Source organism: Spinacia oleracea, chromosome 5, assembly GCF_020520425.1.
Source record: "Spinacia oleracea cultivar Varoflay chromosome 5, BTI_SOV_V1, whole genome shotgun sequence".
Classification (NCBI taxonomy): domain Eukaryota; kingdom Viridiplantae; phylum Streptophyta; class Magnoliopsida; order Caryophyllales; family Amaranthaceae; genus Spinacia; species Spinacia oleracea.
Genome location: NC_079491.1, coordinates 118728351 through 118746498, shown reverse-complemented (window position 1 = coordinate 118746498; position 18148 = coordinate 118728351). Strand labels below are relative to the sequence as shown.

General features: G+C 38.3%; 1 protein-coding gene across 1 annotated transcript; it reads left to right on the top strand.

The window, feature by feature from the left end:
* The first annotated feature begins 583 nt into the window (after positions 1-583).
* Positions 584-1471, top strand: LOC110798082 (uncharacterized). Its single transcript, XM_022003219.2, has one exon. It carries the CDS (start codon positions 584-586, stop codon positions 1469-1471), a length of 888 nt encoding a protein of 295 aa, XP_021858911.2.
* The last annotated feature ends 16677 nt before the right edge of the window (positions 1472-18148 follow it).

The window sequence follows — 18148 nt, the reverse complement described above, 5'->3', positions numbered from 1 at the left end:
CTAACCCAGACTCTTTCGCTGCGACGGTTCTGAAAGGGAAGTATTTCCCTCGTACCACATTCTGGGACGCAAAGGTTCCACCCAATGCAAGCTATACGTGGAGATCGATCTTGTCAGCCCGTGATCTTCTATGGCAGGGTTCGAAGTGGGTGATTGGGGATGAGAGGTTAGTTCGTTTCTGGAAGGATAAATGGATCACTGGGATACCTGGTGGTAAGCTCTACTCACAGCCACGGAGCAATGAACAGGAGGTGAGTACAGTTCAAGATTGGAGAACGGTAGATGGGATCGGGTGGAAGGAAAGTGAACTAGTAGCAGCCTTAACTACGGAGGACGTTTGTGGAGTGAAGCGGGTCTATGTTGTGAATGCTAACCAACCGAATTTCTTGGCCTGGGAGTATACTAAAAATGGTGAATTTACTGTGAAGAGTTCTTACCACTTAGAAATGCAGAGAAGACATGGTGATATTGGGTGCTCAAGGCCCGACCCGAAAGCTAGCCTATGAAAAAGATTTGGCTTGCTAAGGTGCCTCAAAGAGTGAAGAACTTAGTATGGAGGGCAGTTAGCAATGGCTTACCGACAATGAGTACTCTGGCGAAGAGGGGTCTGAAGGTTGATCCAAGATGCCCCCAATGTGGTGAAGCGATGGAGACTACGGCCCACATGGTTGCCCAGTGCAGTGATAGCAAGCTGCTTTGGGTCCACTCCCCTGTAAGAACAGAATTGTTTGAGCCTACTGGCTCCTCCTTTGCGGAGTGGTGCATCGAGATGTCAAAGAAATGTAAGCTTAGCCGTATGTGGGAGATTGTGATGATGCTAATATGGCAAGCCTGGAATATGAGAAATATGTGGACTTTCGAGAAGAAGAGGATGGACCCCCTACGAGCCTGCAACAAGAGTATGTCGCTGCTAGGAGAGTTTGAAGCAGCTCTTGAGCGTGATCAAACCCCTGTGGTAGCTCATGAGACGGGTACAGAAGTGTGGCAGCCCCCTAGAGTTTCCTTATACAAGTTAAACACTGACGCTGCAGTTCGAGAAGATAGAATAGGCCTGGGCATGGTGGTGCGTGATTGTGTGGGGGATGTTATGATGGCTGCTGGAATGAGCATCACCACCGACAGTAGTGCACTACGAGCTGAAGCAGAAGCGGTCCGATTTGGCATGAGATACACCTTTGATGCAGGCCTGCGACACTTGGAGGTTGAAACTGATTGCTCTCCCTTAGCACAGCTTCTTAAAAAGCAAAAGAAGGAAAGGTCCATTACCCAAGCAATAGTTGATGATATTCTAGCTTTAGCAAGTAATTTTGAGCTGTGTGTATTTAATTTTGCAAAGAGATCATGTAATAAGGTGGCACATTCAATTGCCAAGAGCTCTCTCCCCTTAGATGAGGCCTTGGTTTGGATGGAAGACCACCCAACTGATGTTCTTCCCCTTGTTGTAGCAGACAAGGCTTTCCTTTATGAATGAATTTGATCTCTCTTCCCGTCAAAAAAAAATATATATGTTGGTTAGATTTTAAGTGAACTAAAATCCTTAATCATGCAACATAATCAAGCTTTGATCTCATGCATATTTAAGACATATTTAAAAGCAATAAATAACTTAAAACATGCATAAGATAAATGTGATCTAGTATGGCCCGACTTCATCTTGAAGCTTCAACTTCAAAGTCCGTCTTGAAAATCTCCGTGGGAGGCGCCATTTTCTTCAAATAGGATAAGCTATAATTAAACTAATTACAACTATTTGATGGTACGCAGACCATATTTGAATTGAAAAACATTTTTGGTACTTTAGACCAATTACATTCAAATTAATGGTACACATACCATATTTTCTATCCTATTTGGGCCATACTAGTCACTTCATAACCTGCAAAACAGTACATATACAATATATACCATTCACCCATTCATTATCATGAATGGCCCACATAGCTGGTTAGTAAAACACGTTATGCATCACATAAATATTTGTAGCAATTAATCAAGGGCACCAATAATCTACCAATTATTCAGTCCTTATTAATTCTAATCAAGTTGTTTAACCTTAAGGGGTTTGTAGACCTAATCAAGAGTTTATGACTAAAAATGCTCCCACTTAAACCAATAAATTCATATGCTTTACTAATTTTAAACATAAAAATGTATTTCTAGTCCAACCGGAAACATACAAATTTAATTAAAATTTAAAGCTCATATAAATTTATAATCGAATCCATTAATTTAATTTATTTCAGTTGAATTTAAACGAATTTAAATTAATTCAAGATTTAACTTTAGTAAAATAATTAGTATAAATAAAACTTATAATAATTATAATATTCAAAATTAAAATACAAGAAAACAATTTAAATTTCGAATTTTAAAATTAATTAAAATCGTTTCGGAACTGAAAATTAAAATTAAAATTTTAAACGATTTAATCGTAATACAAGGTACGCACATCACCACGCAACGCACAGCCATAGGTCACACGCACGCAGCCATCGCTGGCCACGTGCGCGCAGCCTCTGTGCTGCGTCGCATCTACTGCTGCACACCATCGCAAGGCATCAATCGAAGCACGCTAGCCACTGCTCGCTGCGCGCGCCAGCGCTCGTGCAGGCGTAGCGCTCGTCGCACGCGAGGCTTCGATCGCTGCGTGAGGCAGTGCGCGTTGTGGCGACTGCTCGCTGCCTAGCTCCTCGCCCTCGCCCATTCGCCCATCGCACATAGCACACGACACAAGGCAGGGCTACTGCCTCGTGCTCGTGCACCATTGCCTTGCTCGCTGCATTCGTACCGCATGGGCGACGAGCTCCCTTGCTCGTCGTTGCATGCCCACACTATACAACACCCCTTAAGGGTAACACGTAGCGTCCATTGCTTTGTGCGTGCAAGTTTTATGAGCGAATTGCACAAAAATTAAAACTTTTATTTCCAAAATTAATGACAAATTAATAAATCATATTAATTTCATAATTTTAGGGCGAAAATCTAAAATTTATTAATTAATTAATTTCCGATTAACATGGATTCAAATCTAGGTCATAAAAATTTAAAATTTAACACAAATTAACAATTTTTATGGTGGTTTTTAATCATAGGTATCTAATTAAATTATTAATTAATTATGAAAATCAAATCAATTCTAAATTATTCGAATTTTCAAAAAATTAATTATAATTACAAATTAGATTGCATAATTAACAAGGCTAGGCACTCAAACTTGTTAAACATATACAGTAGGTCAATCAAAAATTCAAGATTTATCAACAAGAATCGCAAATATTTAATTAAACATCTTACATTTACAAACTTTTGCGTTCGAAAAACTAAAACCTCCGAAAAGTCATAGTTAGGCTTCGAATTTGAGAATTCTGGGTTCGGCCGAAAAATACATTTTTTGTCAAAATTTTAGAATGCCTTTTACATGCGGAATTGACACAAAATTCACTCGATTTGGATGAGTAACGAAGAAACTGCCGAAAAACTGCGTACATATAATTAAATAATCGCAATTTGCAATTAATTAAAAATTACGAAAATTAATCACCCCTTTTAATTCTTGCAAATTTGTAATATTTAACCATGTTTATGAAATTTAGATTATGAAAATAATAAGAGGCTCGTGATACCACTGTTAGGTTATGATACATATGACAAAACATAAATCATGCGGAAAAACCTTAATGCCACGAAACATATTATTTACACATAATCATTTAGCATAATTTAGGAGCATACACTTTGTAGCGTGCCCTCCCTAGCTACGCCCGAACCGAACAAGAACAAGTCTTTAGGACTCCAAATGTCGTCCCTCCGTAGATAGTCCACAGTACATCCGGATCCGCCTCAAGTTAGACCAACTAGAATCGCCCTTAAGGTTACTAGGAATTTCGGCTGTTGTGTTTGCAAGTGTATGGCTGTTTTTTTGTTCAAAAACTTACCCTTTGAATACTTCAATTGTCTCTATAAATTATGACCCTAGGCTCTTATTTATAGAGGTATGGAAAGGGAATTGGAATCCTAGTAGGATACGAATTAATTAAACTTAGAATCCTATAAGAACTCTAATTAATTAATTTATCCTTTTAGGAATAGTAATTTAATCATATACCAAATCCTAATAGCTTTAGGAATCGTACATGAACACAAACACAAACACGCACGGCAGCCACGAGGGCCGCCCATGCGCGTGCGTGCGAGCAGCAGCCCACGCCACGAGGCCCACGCAGCCGTGGCCTTGGCGCGCGCTGGGCCTGCCTTGCGGTGGGCCTGGGCGCTGCCTTGGCTAGGCGTGTGGCGCGCGTTTGGCTTGCTGGGCGATGGCCCGGCTTCGTGTTGGGCCTTCGTCCAGCAGGCCTCGTCCGATGCTTATTCGTACGATGCGCTTCCGATTAAATTCCCGGTTCCGGAATTCATTTCCGATACGAACAATATTTAATATTTCCGATTCCAGAATTAATTTCCGTTTCGAACAAATATTTAATATTTCCGTTTCCGGAATTTTTTTCCGATTCCGATAATATTTCCGATCCTGACAATATTTCCGTTTCCGGCAATATTTCCGATTCCGGCAATATTTCCATTTCCGATAATATTTTCCGATACGTACCATGTTTCCGTTTCCGGCAACATCTACGACTTGGATAATATTTATATTTCCGATATGATCCATATTTCCGTTTCCGGCAATATCATCGTTTCCGGAGTATTCACTTGCTTGTGACGATCTCAGCTCCCACTGAAACCAAGATCCGTCGATTCCGAATATCCATAGATGGAGTATTTAATGCCATTAAATACTTGATCCGTTTACGTACTATTTGTGTGACCCTACGGGTTCAGTCAAGAGTAAGTTGTGGATTAATATAATTAATTCCACTTGAACTAAAGCGGCCTCTAGCTAGGCATTCAGCTCACTTGATCTCACTGAATTATTAACTTGTTAATTAATACTGAACCGCATTTATTAGACTTAATATTATATGCATACTTGGACCAAGGGCATTATTTCCTTCATGGTTTAGGGTGTGTGTTGATGCAGAACGGGAAAGTGATTGCATATGCATCGAGGCAGTTGAAGCCATATGAATCCAATTACCCTACCTATGATTTAGAGTTAGCAGCCATAGTGTTTGCATTGAAGATATGGAGACACTATCTGTATGGTGTGAAATGTAGGATATTTACGGATCATAAGATCTTAAAGTACATTTTCACACAGAAGGACTTAAATATGCGCCAACGAAGGTGGTTGGAATTTATCAAGGACTATGATCTGGATATTCAGTACCATGAGGGAAAAGCCAATGTAGTTGCAGATGCCTTGAGTAGGAAATCAAGTCATAGTGTGAATGCGTTAGTAGTTGCTAACGAGCTGTGTAAGAACATGCAGCGACTGAATCTAGAAATAGTGAGTGGAGAATGCCTTGAGAGTGTGATGAATGCCTTAACCATCCAGTCGTCAGTATTTGATGAAATCAGGGAGAATCGGGCTGGTGATGTTAAGCTAGAGCGGATCAAGGAAAAGATTTCGCAAGGAAAGGAGGTTGATTTTAAGATCCACGAGGATGAAAGTTTGAGGTATAAAGGGTGTTGGTGTGTACCTCAAAAGTGTGATGAACTAAAGGAGAAGTTGATGAGAGAAGGTCACAATACGCCATATTCTGTTCACTCGGGAGGTGACAAGCTATATAAGGATCTGAAAAAGGTCTATTGGTGGCCAAGGATGAAAAACGAAGTGGCTGAATTCGTGGCAAGGTGTTTGACTTGTCAGAAGGTTAAAATTGAGCATAGGAGACCTCATGGAAAGGTCCAACCTTTAGAAATTCCGAGTTGGAAGTGGGACTGTATCTCAATGGACTTTGTCACTTGTTTACCCAAGTCGAAAAGTGGAAATGACACCATTTGGGTAGTGGTCGATAGGTTGACTAAGTCAGCAGTGATCATACCAATGAAAGAAACCTGGAAAATGTAACAACTTGCCAAAGCTTACATCAAACATGTAGTGAGATTACATGGAGTTCCTAAGGATATCGTATCAGATAGAGATTCTAGGTTCCTTTCGAATTTCTGGAAAAGTGTGCAAAAGAACTTTGGTACCACATTGAAAATGAGTACAGCGTTCCACCCAGCCACAGATGGACAAACCGAAAGAACTATTCAAACCTTAGAAGATATGCTAAGAGCTTGTGTGATTGATTTCCAAGGAGGATGGGAAGATAGCCTAGATTTAATTGAGTTTTCATACAACAATAGCTATCATGCCAGTATTGGAATGGAACCATTCGAAGCCCTGTATGGAAGAAAATGTAGAAGTCCACTATGTTGGAGTGACATTAGTGAAACCGTTGTACTAGGTCCCCAATTGATAGAGGACACTATGAATCAGGTTAGAACTAGTCAATCCAAAATCCAAGCCGCGCAAGATCGCCAAAAGAGCTACGCAGATTTAAAGCGTAGGGATGAAGAGTCCCAAGTAGGTGACAAAGTGTTGTTAAAGGTTTCACCAATGAAAGGAGTGATGAGATTTGGGAAGAAGGGAAAGCTTAGCCCAAAATATATAGGCCCATATAAAATCTTAGAACGGATAGGGAAGGTAGCATATAGACTAGCATTGCCCATGGATTTGCATAGAGTGCATAATGTGTTTCATGTGTCCCAATTGAGGAAGTATGTCCCGGATAAGTCTCATGCACTGCAACCGGAGACCATAGAGTTAGACCAAAGTTTGACCTTCGAGGAAAGACCTGTCAAGATACTTGATAGTAAGGTGCGCAGCACTCGAACTAAGGATGTTAAGATCATAAAAGTGTTGTGGTCTAACCAAGAGTCCGAGGAAGCTACCTGGGAAGCGGAGGAGGAAATGAGAAAGAAATATCCCGAGCTTTTTCCCGAGGTTAGTTGAGTTACGGGGCCGTAACTCGTTTTCTTTAAGGGGGGGTAGAGTACGGTAGAATTTCGCGCTTTTTACCTTATTTACCCAATTTACCCTTAAGAATATGCTTGAATCGTTGCTTCCAGTGAAGTTTCACTGTTTATTGTCATGTTGAATTACTTAAAGAGTACAGCAACTAAAACTTTTTGCAAAGAAAACGCACTAAAGTCTCAAAATAGTCTCAAGTTTAGTTTTAAAATTGTGATTTCCATGCCCAAGTTTCGGGACGAAACTTCTTTTAAGGAGGGTAGACTGTAATACCTCGTATTTTTCTATTATTATAAATATATTTTATTATATTTATAAAGCATTTCGTTGTATTTTTACAAAGTAATTTCATTTAATGAGAATTAAATGCGCTTTTTATTTTTAATTAATTTAAATATTAATTATTTCGAAAACCGTATTTTCATTCAAGGAATTTATTTTGTCAGGAATTGTTGGGTCGTATTTCAACAACGAATTTAATAAACTTAAAGCCTTGTCGTTTTGTTTTAATTAAACCCAACAAAGCTTGCAAGGATTAAATTCAACTAAGCCCAAAAAGCAAGCCCAACCTTAAACCCTAATACCTAACCCATGAAGGGATGAGAACCTATAAATACCCCTCCCCTTCATGAGATCCCCAACCTAAAATTTCTGAATTTTCTCTCCTCCCTCTCTCTTGTTCGTCCGCCCTTGCTTCAGCCCCAAGGCACGAGTGCCTTGCTCGTGTCCTTGCGCTCGTGTGCCCAGCCGCGCCTCACGCGCACCGCACACCCCTTGCTCTCTCGCTCGCCTCACCCGCTCGCCCTCTTCGCAGCCCGCATCGTGTAGCACTCGTTGCTGTTGCTGCTGTGCGCGCACCTCGCGTGCCCTCTCTCTCTTGCCCAGCGCACCTCGCGTTCCCTTGCCCCCGCCCAGGCCTCGTCGCTGCCCTCGCGCGCGCTGCTGTGCCTCGCGCTGCTGTGCCGTGCGCTGCTGTTCCGTGTGTGTTGTTGTTGCTCGACGCCCGACACACACAACACATCAATTGTTGTGTGTGTGTGTGTTGTTGATTGGTGATAATCAATTGTATACTTTTTTAAAACTTTGATTTCAGTTTTTAAATTGTTTTAATTATTGTGATTAAATTTAATTATTGGATTATTTAGATTAATTAAAACGGTTATGAACACCGTATTGGGTTAGTATTGTGTTTTGATTAAAGAGATTGGTTTTGATGATTTAAATTATGATTTTCATATTTAATATGTTTATAAAGTGTGGATTTTTGAAGTCAAAACATGTTTTCGGATTAAACTGTTGCTAGGGTTTTGGTTTCAAATTGATTAAGCAATTGATTTACATAATTTAATGACAATTTAAATTATGGGAATCAATCAAAATTTTCAGAATGTTTAATAGCTTTAAAAGGATGGTTTTTAAGGGTTTTAAAGCTAAAAAATCAATGTTTTTATGCTAGGACTTGAGTTGACTATTTGAGACTATTAAATTACCAATTAATGAATGAATTTTAATTAAACTAAGGGTTTTAGTTTCTTAAATAGTTGCTGGAAATTTAGTAAACATGGATAATAATTTAGTTCTTTTATTTTGTTTTATAGGAGTTGATTTCTAGTGAGTCGTGATTCGCACAGTGGCCCCCGTACTTAGGTATTCCAGGTACGTACAAGACTAGGGTGACCACCCATCCCTTGAGGACTTTGTGAAGTATATTGAATGCGAATCATGTGAACTTATATGTTATGAATTCATGTTTGATGATTGGGAATGATTATGTTGTTATTAATTCATGTTTAATGTTGAGAACAAGCATGTTATTATTATTGTTGAATCTATGTGAACGAGCATGTTATGAATTGAATTATGCTTTATGGATTCTATTGAACTAGCATGTTATGGACTTTTATAATCGTTGAATTATGTCAAGCATCTTGTTCAAGTTGGTTTGCATATATGAGTAGTGCGCATGCAAGTTATTATTATTATTATGCTATAGTACAGGATGTCTAGCATAATTATTGAGCCAGTCGAATATTGCCAGTGAGCAATATATATTCTACCAAAGGGATAGAATATGTTAGAGAGTCTATGTGAATTGAATTAAGGACAATTCATGCTAAGGGCACACCCCGCTTGTTAATAGGCAATGTCGGGTTATCTCAAACAGTGTTTTCAGAAGGAACAATGGGAGTAATTTCACTTGAGTCTTGTTTGATCACAAGTCCTAAAGAAGTAAAATATTAAAGAGTCATAGTTTACTTGTTTAATTGTTCAATTGTTTGTATGTTGTGTCTCGAGTCGCCTTGAACATAATATACTAATTAACGTAAAGTGTAACCCAAAAGAGCTTCAAAACTCTTGGAACGTATATACCTTGAGTATGAATAATGGGGGGAGTCTTGCCGGAAAACTTGTACTCCTAGAATGATACAAGACGTTGTTTCATTCTCTTTTATGCCGTTGTGCATTGGAAATCCTGTCGGTATGGCCCGACTGTCGGTAGTAGCCCGACTTATTTTTGGTGTATGGTTGGCTCCCATCACCCTTTCTTTCCTTTTGAGGATACTTTACTTTACCCGTTCGAAGCTACTTTTTATTAAATTGTGAGTCAAGAGTCGTGTCATGTGTAGAGTCTTGTCTCCATGTTCACTTGTCTATTATATAGCTTTTGCATGTGGATTATTAAATTTGTCGAGTGAAGCATGTTAGGATAGAATGTTATTCTAGCTTGTTCGTACTCAGCTTTTGCTGACTTCGTGCTTCATGTCTTCTGGTCATGGCCTTTGCCTTAATGACCCTATGATGAACCATCAATTGCGTTTGCGTTGTTGGGGAGTAGATTTTTAATAAAGCAGGTTTGAGATAACTTGCGGGAGAAGTTATCATGGGATTCGAGTTGAGAGTTTTATGCTTCCGTAATTTATAAACTCTATTTCTATTTATAGTCATGACTAATACTACTAATACTACTAATACTATTATTTTCAGTTAATGGATTTACAAACGGTTTGTTTAGTTTGGGCCTCAATGGTTCCAACTTGTTTTAATTACCATTAACTATTTATTTAATATGTTTTGAAAGTTAGTTAATTCCGCTGCGTAATTCTGGTAAATAGCCTTAGCCGTTATCACGGTGGCGGTAATATCTTGGTAATTCCTGTGTTTTAAGTTGGAAAATGTTTTATAAAAAGCAAGGAATTATTAGGGTGTTACAAAGATCCTGTTGAAATACACAATACTCGAAACTGTGAGATTAGGAATTAATTCCCAATGTTCTCCCAATAATATCCCACGAATTGCAACCTTTAATTTAGGAAGCAAATCTTCTAATCTTCACAATCCTACTGGGTCTAGGAATGTCAATAAAATTTACCAAGAAAAGAAAAAAAACCCTAGCCCAAGACCCCAACAAGTCCTCACTAATTCGAACTCTATCCCAACGCCACCATCAGGCATAAATAATGCCCTCATCAGTCACTCCGGAAAAGAAAACTCACCATTAATCTTCCAAGCAAATCGACAAGCCAACAAAAACTCCTTCGACGACCATGACAAGAACTCCTCCATGCCTAATCAGCCAATCAATGTTCCCACTACCACTCCATCCCCCTAATGTGATCAAGCTGTCGGTACCCCCAGAGAAAACTCTATGTGTCGGACAGCCGATGGAGTGCCCGTATCTGGTGGAGACGAACCCCCTGACCCACATACTAGAGGTGAGGGTAGATACGTGGATGCCCTCCCCACCGGAGCCATCGGAGCTGGTAGTAAACATGTTACTGCCCAATGAAATCCAACGTATTATGCGCCTGATAAGCCAAGCTTACATGACTACTTTAACCAATATTCCTGAATCAATGGTTGATAGAATACCTAGACTTGCACCGGACTCACTAGCCATATCTTGTATGGTATGGAATGTTCAAGGCGCTGGCAATCGCAACTTTATTGTGACTCTCAAAGAATTGGTCCGCATCAATAAACCTAATGTACTCGTCCTTGTCGAAACGCACATGGGGGGAGCACAGGCGCAAAAAATTGCTTCCACGCTTAGTTATTCTGGCCATACTAGGGTGGACACAATGGGCTTCAGTGGAGGCCTATGGGTGTACTGGAAACAGGAAGTCGTGACTGTTGAGCCTATCATCAAGCACAACCAACATATCACCATGGATATTAAAAGGGTGGGGGCCACACCTTGGTATTTCACGGCAGTCTATGCTAGCCCGGATCCGACAAAGAGGTCTGAATTATGGAAAGAGCTCAAAGATTTTGCCATGTATCATGACAAACCATGGATAATCTCTGGAGACTTTAATGACACACGGTTCCCGTCGGAAAGAAATAGGTCATGTTCTGAAACGAACAGGCGATCAGCTAGGTTCAACGATTAGATTGATGAAATGCAACTCTTGGAAGTGGAGTTCGCACACTTGGGCTAGAGGTTTGTGAAGGAATTATGTCCTTAGACATTTTCGGCAATTACTAAATACAAATAGGAATTAATTATGAAGATAATAAGTTAATTATTTTAGTAATCATATTTGCTTGCTAGAGAATAAATGTGATTAGTAGGACAATATTGATTGGACCTACAACTAAAATAATTTAATCCTATAAGGTCACACATATAAGCACTAATTGGAATGGGCCCAAAAGGCCCGATGGCAACCGGTCTATTAAGGGAAAGAATGTTGGGCTTTGGTTTTGTGTTAACCTAAAACTCTCACATTATAATAGTTATAATGTCAGGGATTTAGAAATCACGTTCATTCAATATCTGACAGAAAAGGAAAACACAAAAACCCTAATTCTATTTCTCTGAAACGTCGTTCTTCCCAAACAAAGCAAGAGATTGATCGTGATCGTTCTCTTCCGTACTAGCATACGTGGGATTCAATTGGTGCTTGTGGACTAAGTAGAGGAGCAACAAGTGGGGCTCTAAGATCTTTGAAGCTTGCATACGAACGGGAGAACACGCTACAAAGGTGATTATTCTTTCGACTTAATCTGATCTATATTATTGTTATGCATGTGATCTTGTGATAGATGTTAGGAAATTGTTTCCTGAAATTCCGCTTTATGCATCTATATGTTCCTACAGTGGTATCAGTTTTAGCCTCTTGCATAATATTTTATGATCATGATTGTATGCAACATTATTATTTTGATTCAATTAAGGGAAGATTTATTTATGGCTTGAATTTGCAAAATTAATATATGATATTAATTGATTGGAATCATTAAATCGTGATTTAATTAATTTTTGCTCAAAATAAATTTATAAAATTCCGAAATTTTTATCACAGGGTCGAAATTAACAGTTAATATCACATAAAAATTTCGGATTTTTTAAAATTACATTCGTCAGATTTTAAATTATTTAATGGTTAATAAGATTAATCATGGAAATAATTTGTTAACAATTAAAGATTTGATTTTTAATTTGTTAAATACATCTACTGATTATCCCCTAATTTTTATACAATAGCCGAAATTTTTTGGTAATTTTTTAACTAATTTTCGGAATTTTTGTATATTAATTATTGAATTTGGTTAATTTTTATGTTTAATTCGATTAATCATAAAATTTAAGGATAACAATTAAAATTTTTGATTTTATTTGTTAAGAAAATTCAATAGATCTTCCTGGTAATTTAATTCGAATTTTTCGGATTATAATTGTTATTTTCTTGAATTATTTGAATAAAATGAGATAATTATGCCTTAAATTTTGAATTCTTGTTAGATTTAATTTTAATAAAGAGTTTAAATTGAAATCTAACTTCTAACAACCCTAAAATTCAGTTTAAGGATTGTTAATTTATTCAAATTTTTTTGCCATTATTTTCGGATAATTAAACCCTAATTAAATTGTTAATCTTTAACAAAAGTTGAATAAAGATTAATTTAATTTAGGTAATTGTTACCCAAATTAAAATAACAACCTCCATGGCTGGGTGGCCACCACCCGCGACGGTGGAGCCACGGTGGAGGGATAATTAGGGCGGCGTTCCGGCGAGGCAGGGGCGGGTCTCATGCCTGCCTGCTGTTCTCTTGCTTTAAAACAATAAAAAAAAAAAAAAAAAAAAAAAAAAAAAGAGAGAAAAGAAGAAAGGGGATTTTTCAAAATCAGTTTGAGTACTTGAATTAAAAGTCCAATTGAATGTATCAGCTCTTTTAAATCAGTTTTGGAAGTTGGAAATACAATTAATTTCCAAAAAGTTTGAGTAATTTGATTTTATTTTTTTATTTTTTTTAAATTGGAAAATCAGATCTTCGTTTTGAGCATAATTCGTAATTTTCAATGAATGCAAATTCTAGATTAATGAGATTATTCTAGCCATATTTAAATAGTAATTGAATTAAAATAATGTTAAACTTAAATTGTTTAAGTTTTTAGTATTATTTTGGAAATGTTATTTGCTTATTAATAGTTAATAAGTAAATAATTTTTGTCTAATATATTTTAATATTATATGCGTGTATGGAATATTATGATATTTTGTTACAGGCAAGTGACTAGTATGGCCCAAAATAGGATAGAAAATACGATCTGCGTATCGTTTTGTATTCTTTTAAATTTTGAAATACGATCTGCGCATCGTTCTGTATTGTTGTAATTTAATTTAAAAGTTCAAATTAGATTATAAAGTTCGTATTATGAGTTCGATGAAGTAAGAAGGTTCAATCAAAAATTCAAGGATGGAGATCCAAGAAAGATGAACAGAAACCCAAGAAGATTTGAGCTTATTTTTTAGGGGCCATACTAGGATCACATTTATTTTTATGCATTTTATATTGCCTTAAAATGCTTATTGAGTTTATGTATGTGGTTATTTAAAGCAATGTGTTCACTTTTAATTAACCAACATAGTAAACTTAGGTCCCAAAATAATATTGAGTTTAAGTGCTTTTCCATACAACACCTATAAAGCCTTAGATCATGAGTAATAGGTTCTGCCAAAGCAGGGTGTTGCTTATAATTGCGGGGATAGTAGGGTAGGTTTTGAAACTTACATGTTAATGTTTGGTTTAACTCAACAAAACTATCAAAAGACAAAGTTTTGGGTTTTGAAGCTAAGAGATAGGAAAATACAAAGAGTTGTTAACCTGTCTACCAAGAGTTATAATCAGTTATAATTAGTAAAATGTTTACTTACCTCGAATACTATAAATTAAAGTAGCAGGGCCAAAGTCCGTTTGATTGTAGTGGGAGGGGATCTTGGTTAATTCTTTATTCAATGGGGACTTCTAATTTTGAATGAAGGGTAGTAGTGAATTGAATTTGTTTAATTGCTACTTTTGATAAACATTATATTGAATCTTGATTTACTTTTTATTGTAGTTATCATGTCTGGTGCAAACAACTCTACTTTTAACTTGCGCCCTCTAATTGAAAAAGACAAACTGAATGCTACCAACTTCCTACAATGGCAAATGGCTGTGAGAATTGTTCTCAGAGCGGAAGGAAAAGAAAGTGTTCTTGACAATCCTCTACCTGAACCCTTGCCAGAAAATGCTACTGCAGCTCAAAAGCGAGCTAGACAAACTCTAGAGGATAACTCCTTCCAAGTAACATGCTTGATGCTTGCTTGCATGGAACCAGAGTATCAAAAACGTTTTGATGGTCTGGATGCCTACAGCATAATCCAGCAACTGAAAACTTTGTTTCAGAAAAATGCTAGATTGGAGAGATTTGAAGCAAACTACAAACTTCTGGATTCCAAGTTGGAAGAGGGGAAGCCCGTTGGTCCGCATGTGTTCGATTTGATTGGACATTTTCAGACCATGGAGAAATTGGGTTTCCCTTATCCTAAGGACCTGGCAACTGACATAGTCATCAGATCCTTGCCTGAAGATTTTCATAACTTTAAGTTGAACTTCTACATGCAAGGAGGGGAGGCTACCCTGCAAGAGTTGCATGGTTCACTAATTCAGGCTGAGAGAAACTTACCAGGTAAACCTAAACATAAGGATGTTCTAATGGTTAGTAAAGGTAAGCAGTTCAAGAAGAAAGGGGCTCCCATGAAGAAGAACAAGGGCAAGGTAGTTGCCAATGAGAACTCTTCAACCAAGCCAAAGGCCACTCCCAAGGCTAAGGTAGCTGCTCAACATGAGTGCTACCACTGCCACAAGATTGGTCATTGGAAGAGGAACTGCCCCAAATATCTGGAGGATAAGAAGACTGGTGCTTTAACTTCAGGTATCTATGTCATAGAAGTTAATTTAGCTACAACTGCTTCTTGGGTATTTGATACCGCTTGTGGATCTCACATTATTGGTAATGTGCAGGGACTAAAAAGAAGTAGGAGCTTGAGCAAAGGCGAAGTGGATCTCCGAGTAGGCAATGGAGCAAGAGTTGCTGCTTTAGCTGTAGGAGATTATAGTTTACGCTTGCCTTCTGGTTTAATATTAGAACTTTATAATTGTTATTACGTTCCAGTTATTACCAAGAACATAATTTCTATTCCGATTTTGGATTCGGAAGGTTTTTCATTTCAAATTATGAATAATTGTTGTTCAGCATATTTGAATGGTATGTTCTATGTCTCTGCTAAATTATCAAATGGTTTGTATGTACTAGACTTACAAAACCATATCTATCACATAGAAAACAAGAAACACAAACCAAATGATTTGAACCCTACTTACCTATGGCATTGTCGATTAGGCCACATAAGCTCAAAGCGCATAGAGAAACTTCATAAGGATGGAATTCTCAAATCATTTGATTTTGAATCATTTGAAGTATGTGAGTTTTGCTTAATGGGGAAAATGACAAAATCTCCTTTCACAGGCTCAAGTGAAAGGGCCAATGATCTTTTAGCCCTCATACATACTGATGTGTGCGGACCTATGAGTACTTTGGCTAGGGGAGGGTACGGGTATTTCATTACTTTTACTGATGATGTGAGAAGATTTGGATATGTTTACCTCATGCGACATAAGTCGGAATCCTTTGAAAAGTTCAAGGAATTCCAAAATGAAGTACAAAACCAACTTGGAAAGAAAATTAAAGCATTGCGATCCGATCGTGGTGGTGAATATTTATCTCAAGAGTTTGGTGATCATTTGAAAGATTGTGGAATACTTTCGCAATTGACTCCACCAGGGACACCACAATTGAATGAGGTTTCCGAAAGAAGGAACCGAACTCTATTAGATATGGTTCGGTCCATGATGAGTCTTGCTAACCTTCCTGCCTCATTTTGGGGATTTGCGCTTGAAACAGCGGCATTCACACTCAACAGAGCTCCGTCCAAAGCAGTAGAAAAGACGCCATATGAGATGTGGACTGGAAAAGTTCCAAAATTGTCTTTTCTAAGGACATGGGGTTGTGAAGTTTATGTAAAACGTTTACTTTCTGATAAGCTTTCACCCAAGTCTGATAAGTGTCTTTTTGTGGGTTACCCAAAACAGACTAAGGGATACTACTTCTACAACCAAAGCGAAAACAAAGTGTTTGTTGCTCGCGATGCTGTCTTTCTGGAAAAGGAGTTTATTTCCAGAAAAACAAGTGGGAGTAATGTATATCTCGAAGAAATTCGAGATGAGCAACAAATGGATGAGGTTCACACCTCGTCAGAGACGACCCAGCATGAAAATGCTCAGGAGGCGGTGCATTCCATTCATGCGCCTTCTACCGTCCCACTTGGAGATAATCCATGCGAAGTCCCTCAGCCTAATGAGGTGGAAACTTCTCCTGTTGTTCCCCAACGTAGGTCTAGTAGGACTGTCATTCCTTCAAAGAGATATATTGATTTCCTTTTGACTGAAAGTTCTGAAATAGAGATTTTAGAACATGAGGAACCTATTAGCTACACAAATGCTTTGACGAGTCAAGACTCCGAGAAATGGCTTGAAGCCATGAGATCCGAAATGGATTCGATGTTTGAAAATCAAGTATGGGACTTGGTTGCTTTGCCTGATGGGGTTAAACCCATAGGTTGCAAATGGATTTTCAAACTGAAAAAGGACAAAGATGGAAACATTGATGTCTTTAAGGCAAGACTAGTGGCAAAAGGTTTTAGACAAATTCATGGTATTGACTATGATGAAACCTTCTCACCAGTAGCCATGCTGAAATCCATTAGGATAATTCTTGCGATTGCTGCCTTTCATGACTATGAGATCTGGCAGATGGACGTCAAAACCGCTTTCTTGAATGGGTTCTTGAAAGAGGATGTGTACATGACACAACCACAAGGTTTTGAAGATCCAAACAGTCCAAGAAAAGTTTGCAAGCTTAAGAAGTCCATTTATGGGCTTAAGCAAGCATCCCGGAGTTGGAACCTCAGATTTGATGAGGCAGTCAAATCTTTTGGCTTCCTCAGAAATGAAGAGGAATCTTGTATATACAAGAAGTTGAGTGGGAGTAGTATTGCTTTCCTAGTCTTGTATGTGGATGACATACTTCTCATAGGAAACGACAAGACCATGCTTGAGTCAGTCAAGGAATGGCTTAAAAGTTGTTTTTCCATGAAAGACCTAGGAGAAGCTGAATACATCTTGGGAATAAGGATCCATAGAGATAGATCCAAAAGGCTGATTGGACTTAGCCAAGAGACTTATATTGATAAGGTTCTTGCAAGGTTCAAGCTGGAAAACTCCAAAAGAGGTTTCATTCCCATGCAACATGGCATTTCACTTGGCAAGACTCAGTGTCCTTCGACACCTGATGAGGTCAAGCGCATGAGTAATGTTCCTTATGCCTCTGCAGTAGGGTCCATTATGTATGCCATGGTATGCACTCGACCGGATGTTGCATATGCTTTGAGTATGTGCAGCAGATACCAGTCAAACCCAGGAGAGGCGCACTGGATGGCAGCAAAGAATATCCTTAAGTACTTAAGAAGGACTAAGGATGATTTCTTGGTCTATGGTGGAGATAATGAGTTGGTTGCCACTGGATACACCGATGCAAGCTTCCAAAGTGACAAAGATGATTTTCGATCACAATCTGGTTTCATATTTTGTCTCAATGGAGGGGCTGTGAGCTGGAAGAGTTCTAAGCAGAGTACCATCGCAGATTCTACAACAGAGGCTGAGTATATTGCAGCAAGTGATGCAGCAAAAGAAGTTGTTTGGATCAAAAAGTTCATTAGTGAACTTGGTGTAGTTCCTAGCATTGAAAATGGCATTGAGTTGTATTGTGACAACAATGGTGCCATTTCCCAGTCCAAGGAACCCAGATCGCACCAAAAATCCAAACATGTGCTCAGGAGATTCCAT

Excerpts from the sequence above, each read along its gene's own strand:
- LOC110798082 (XM_022003219.2), top strand. The coding sequence starts at position 584 with ATGAGTACTCTGGCGAAGAGGGGTCTGAAGGTTGATCCAAGATGCCCC.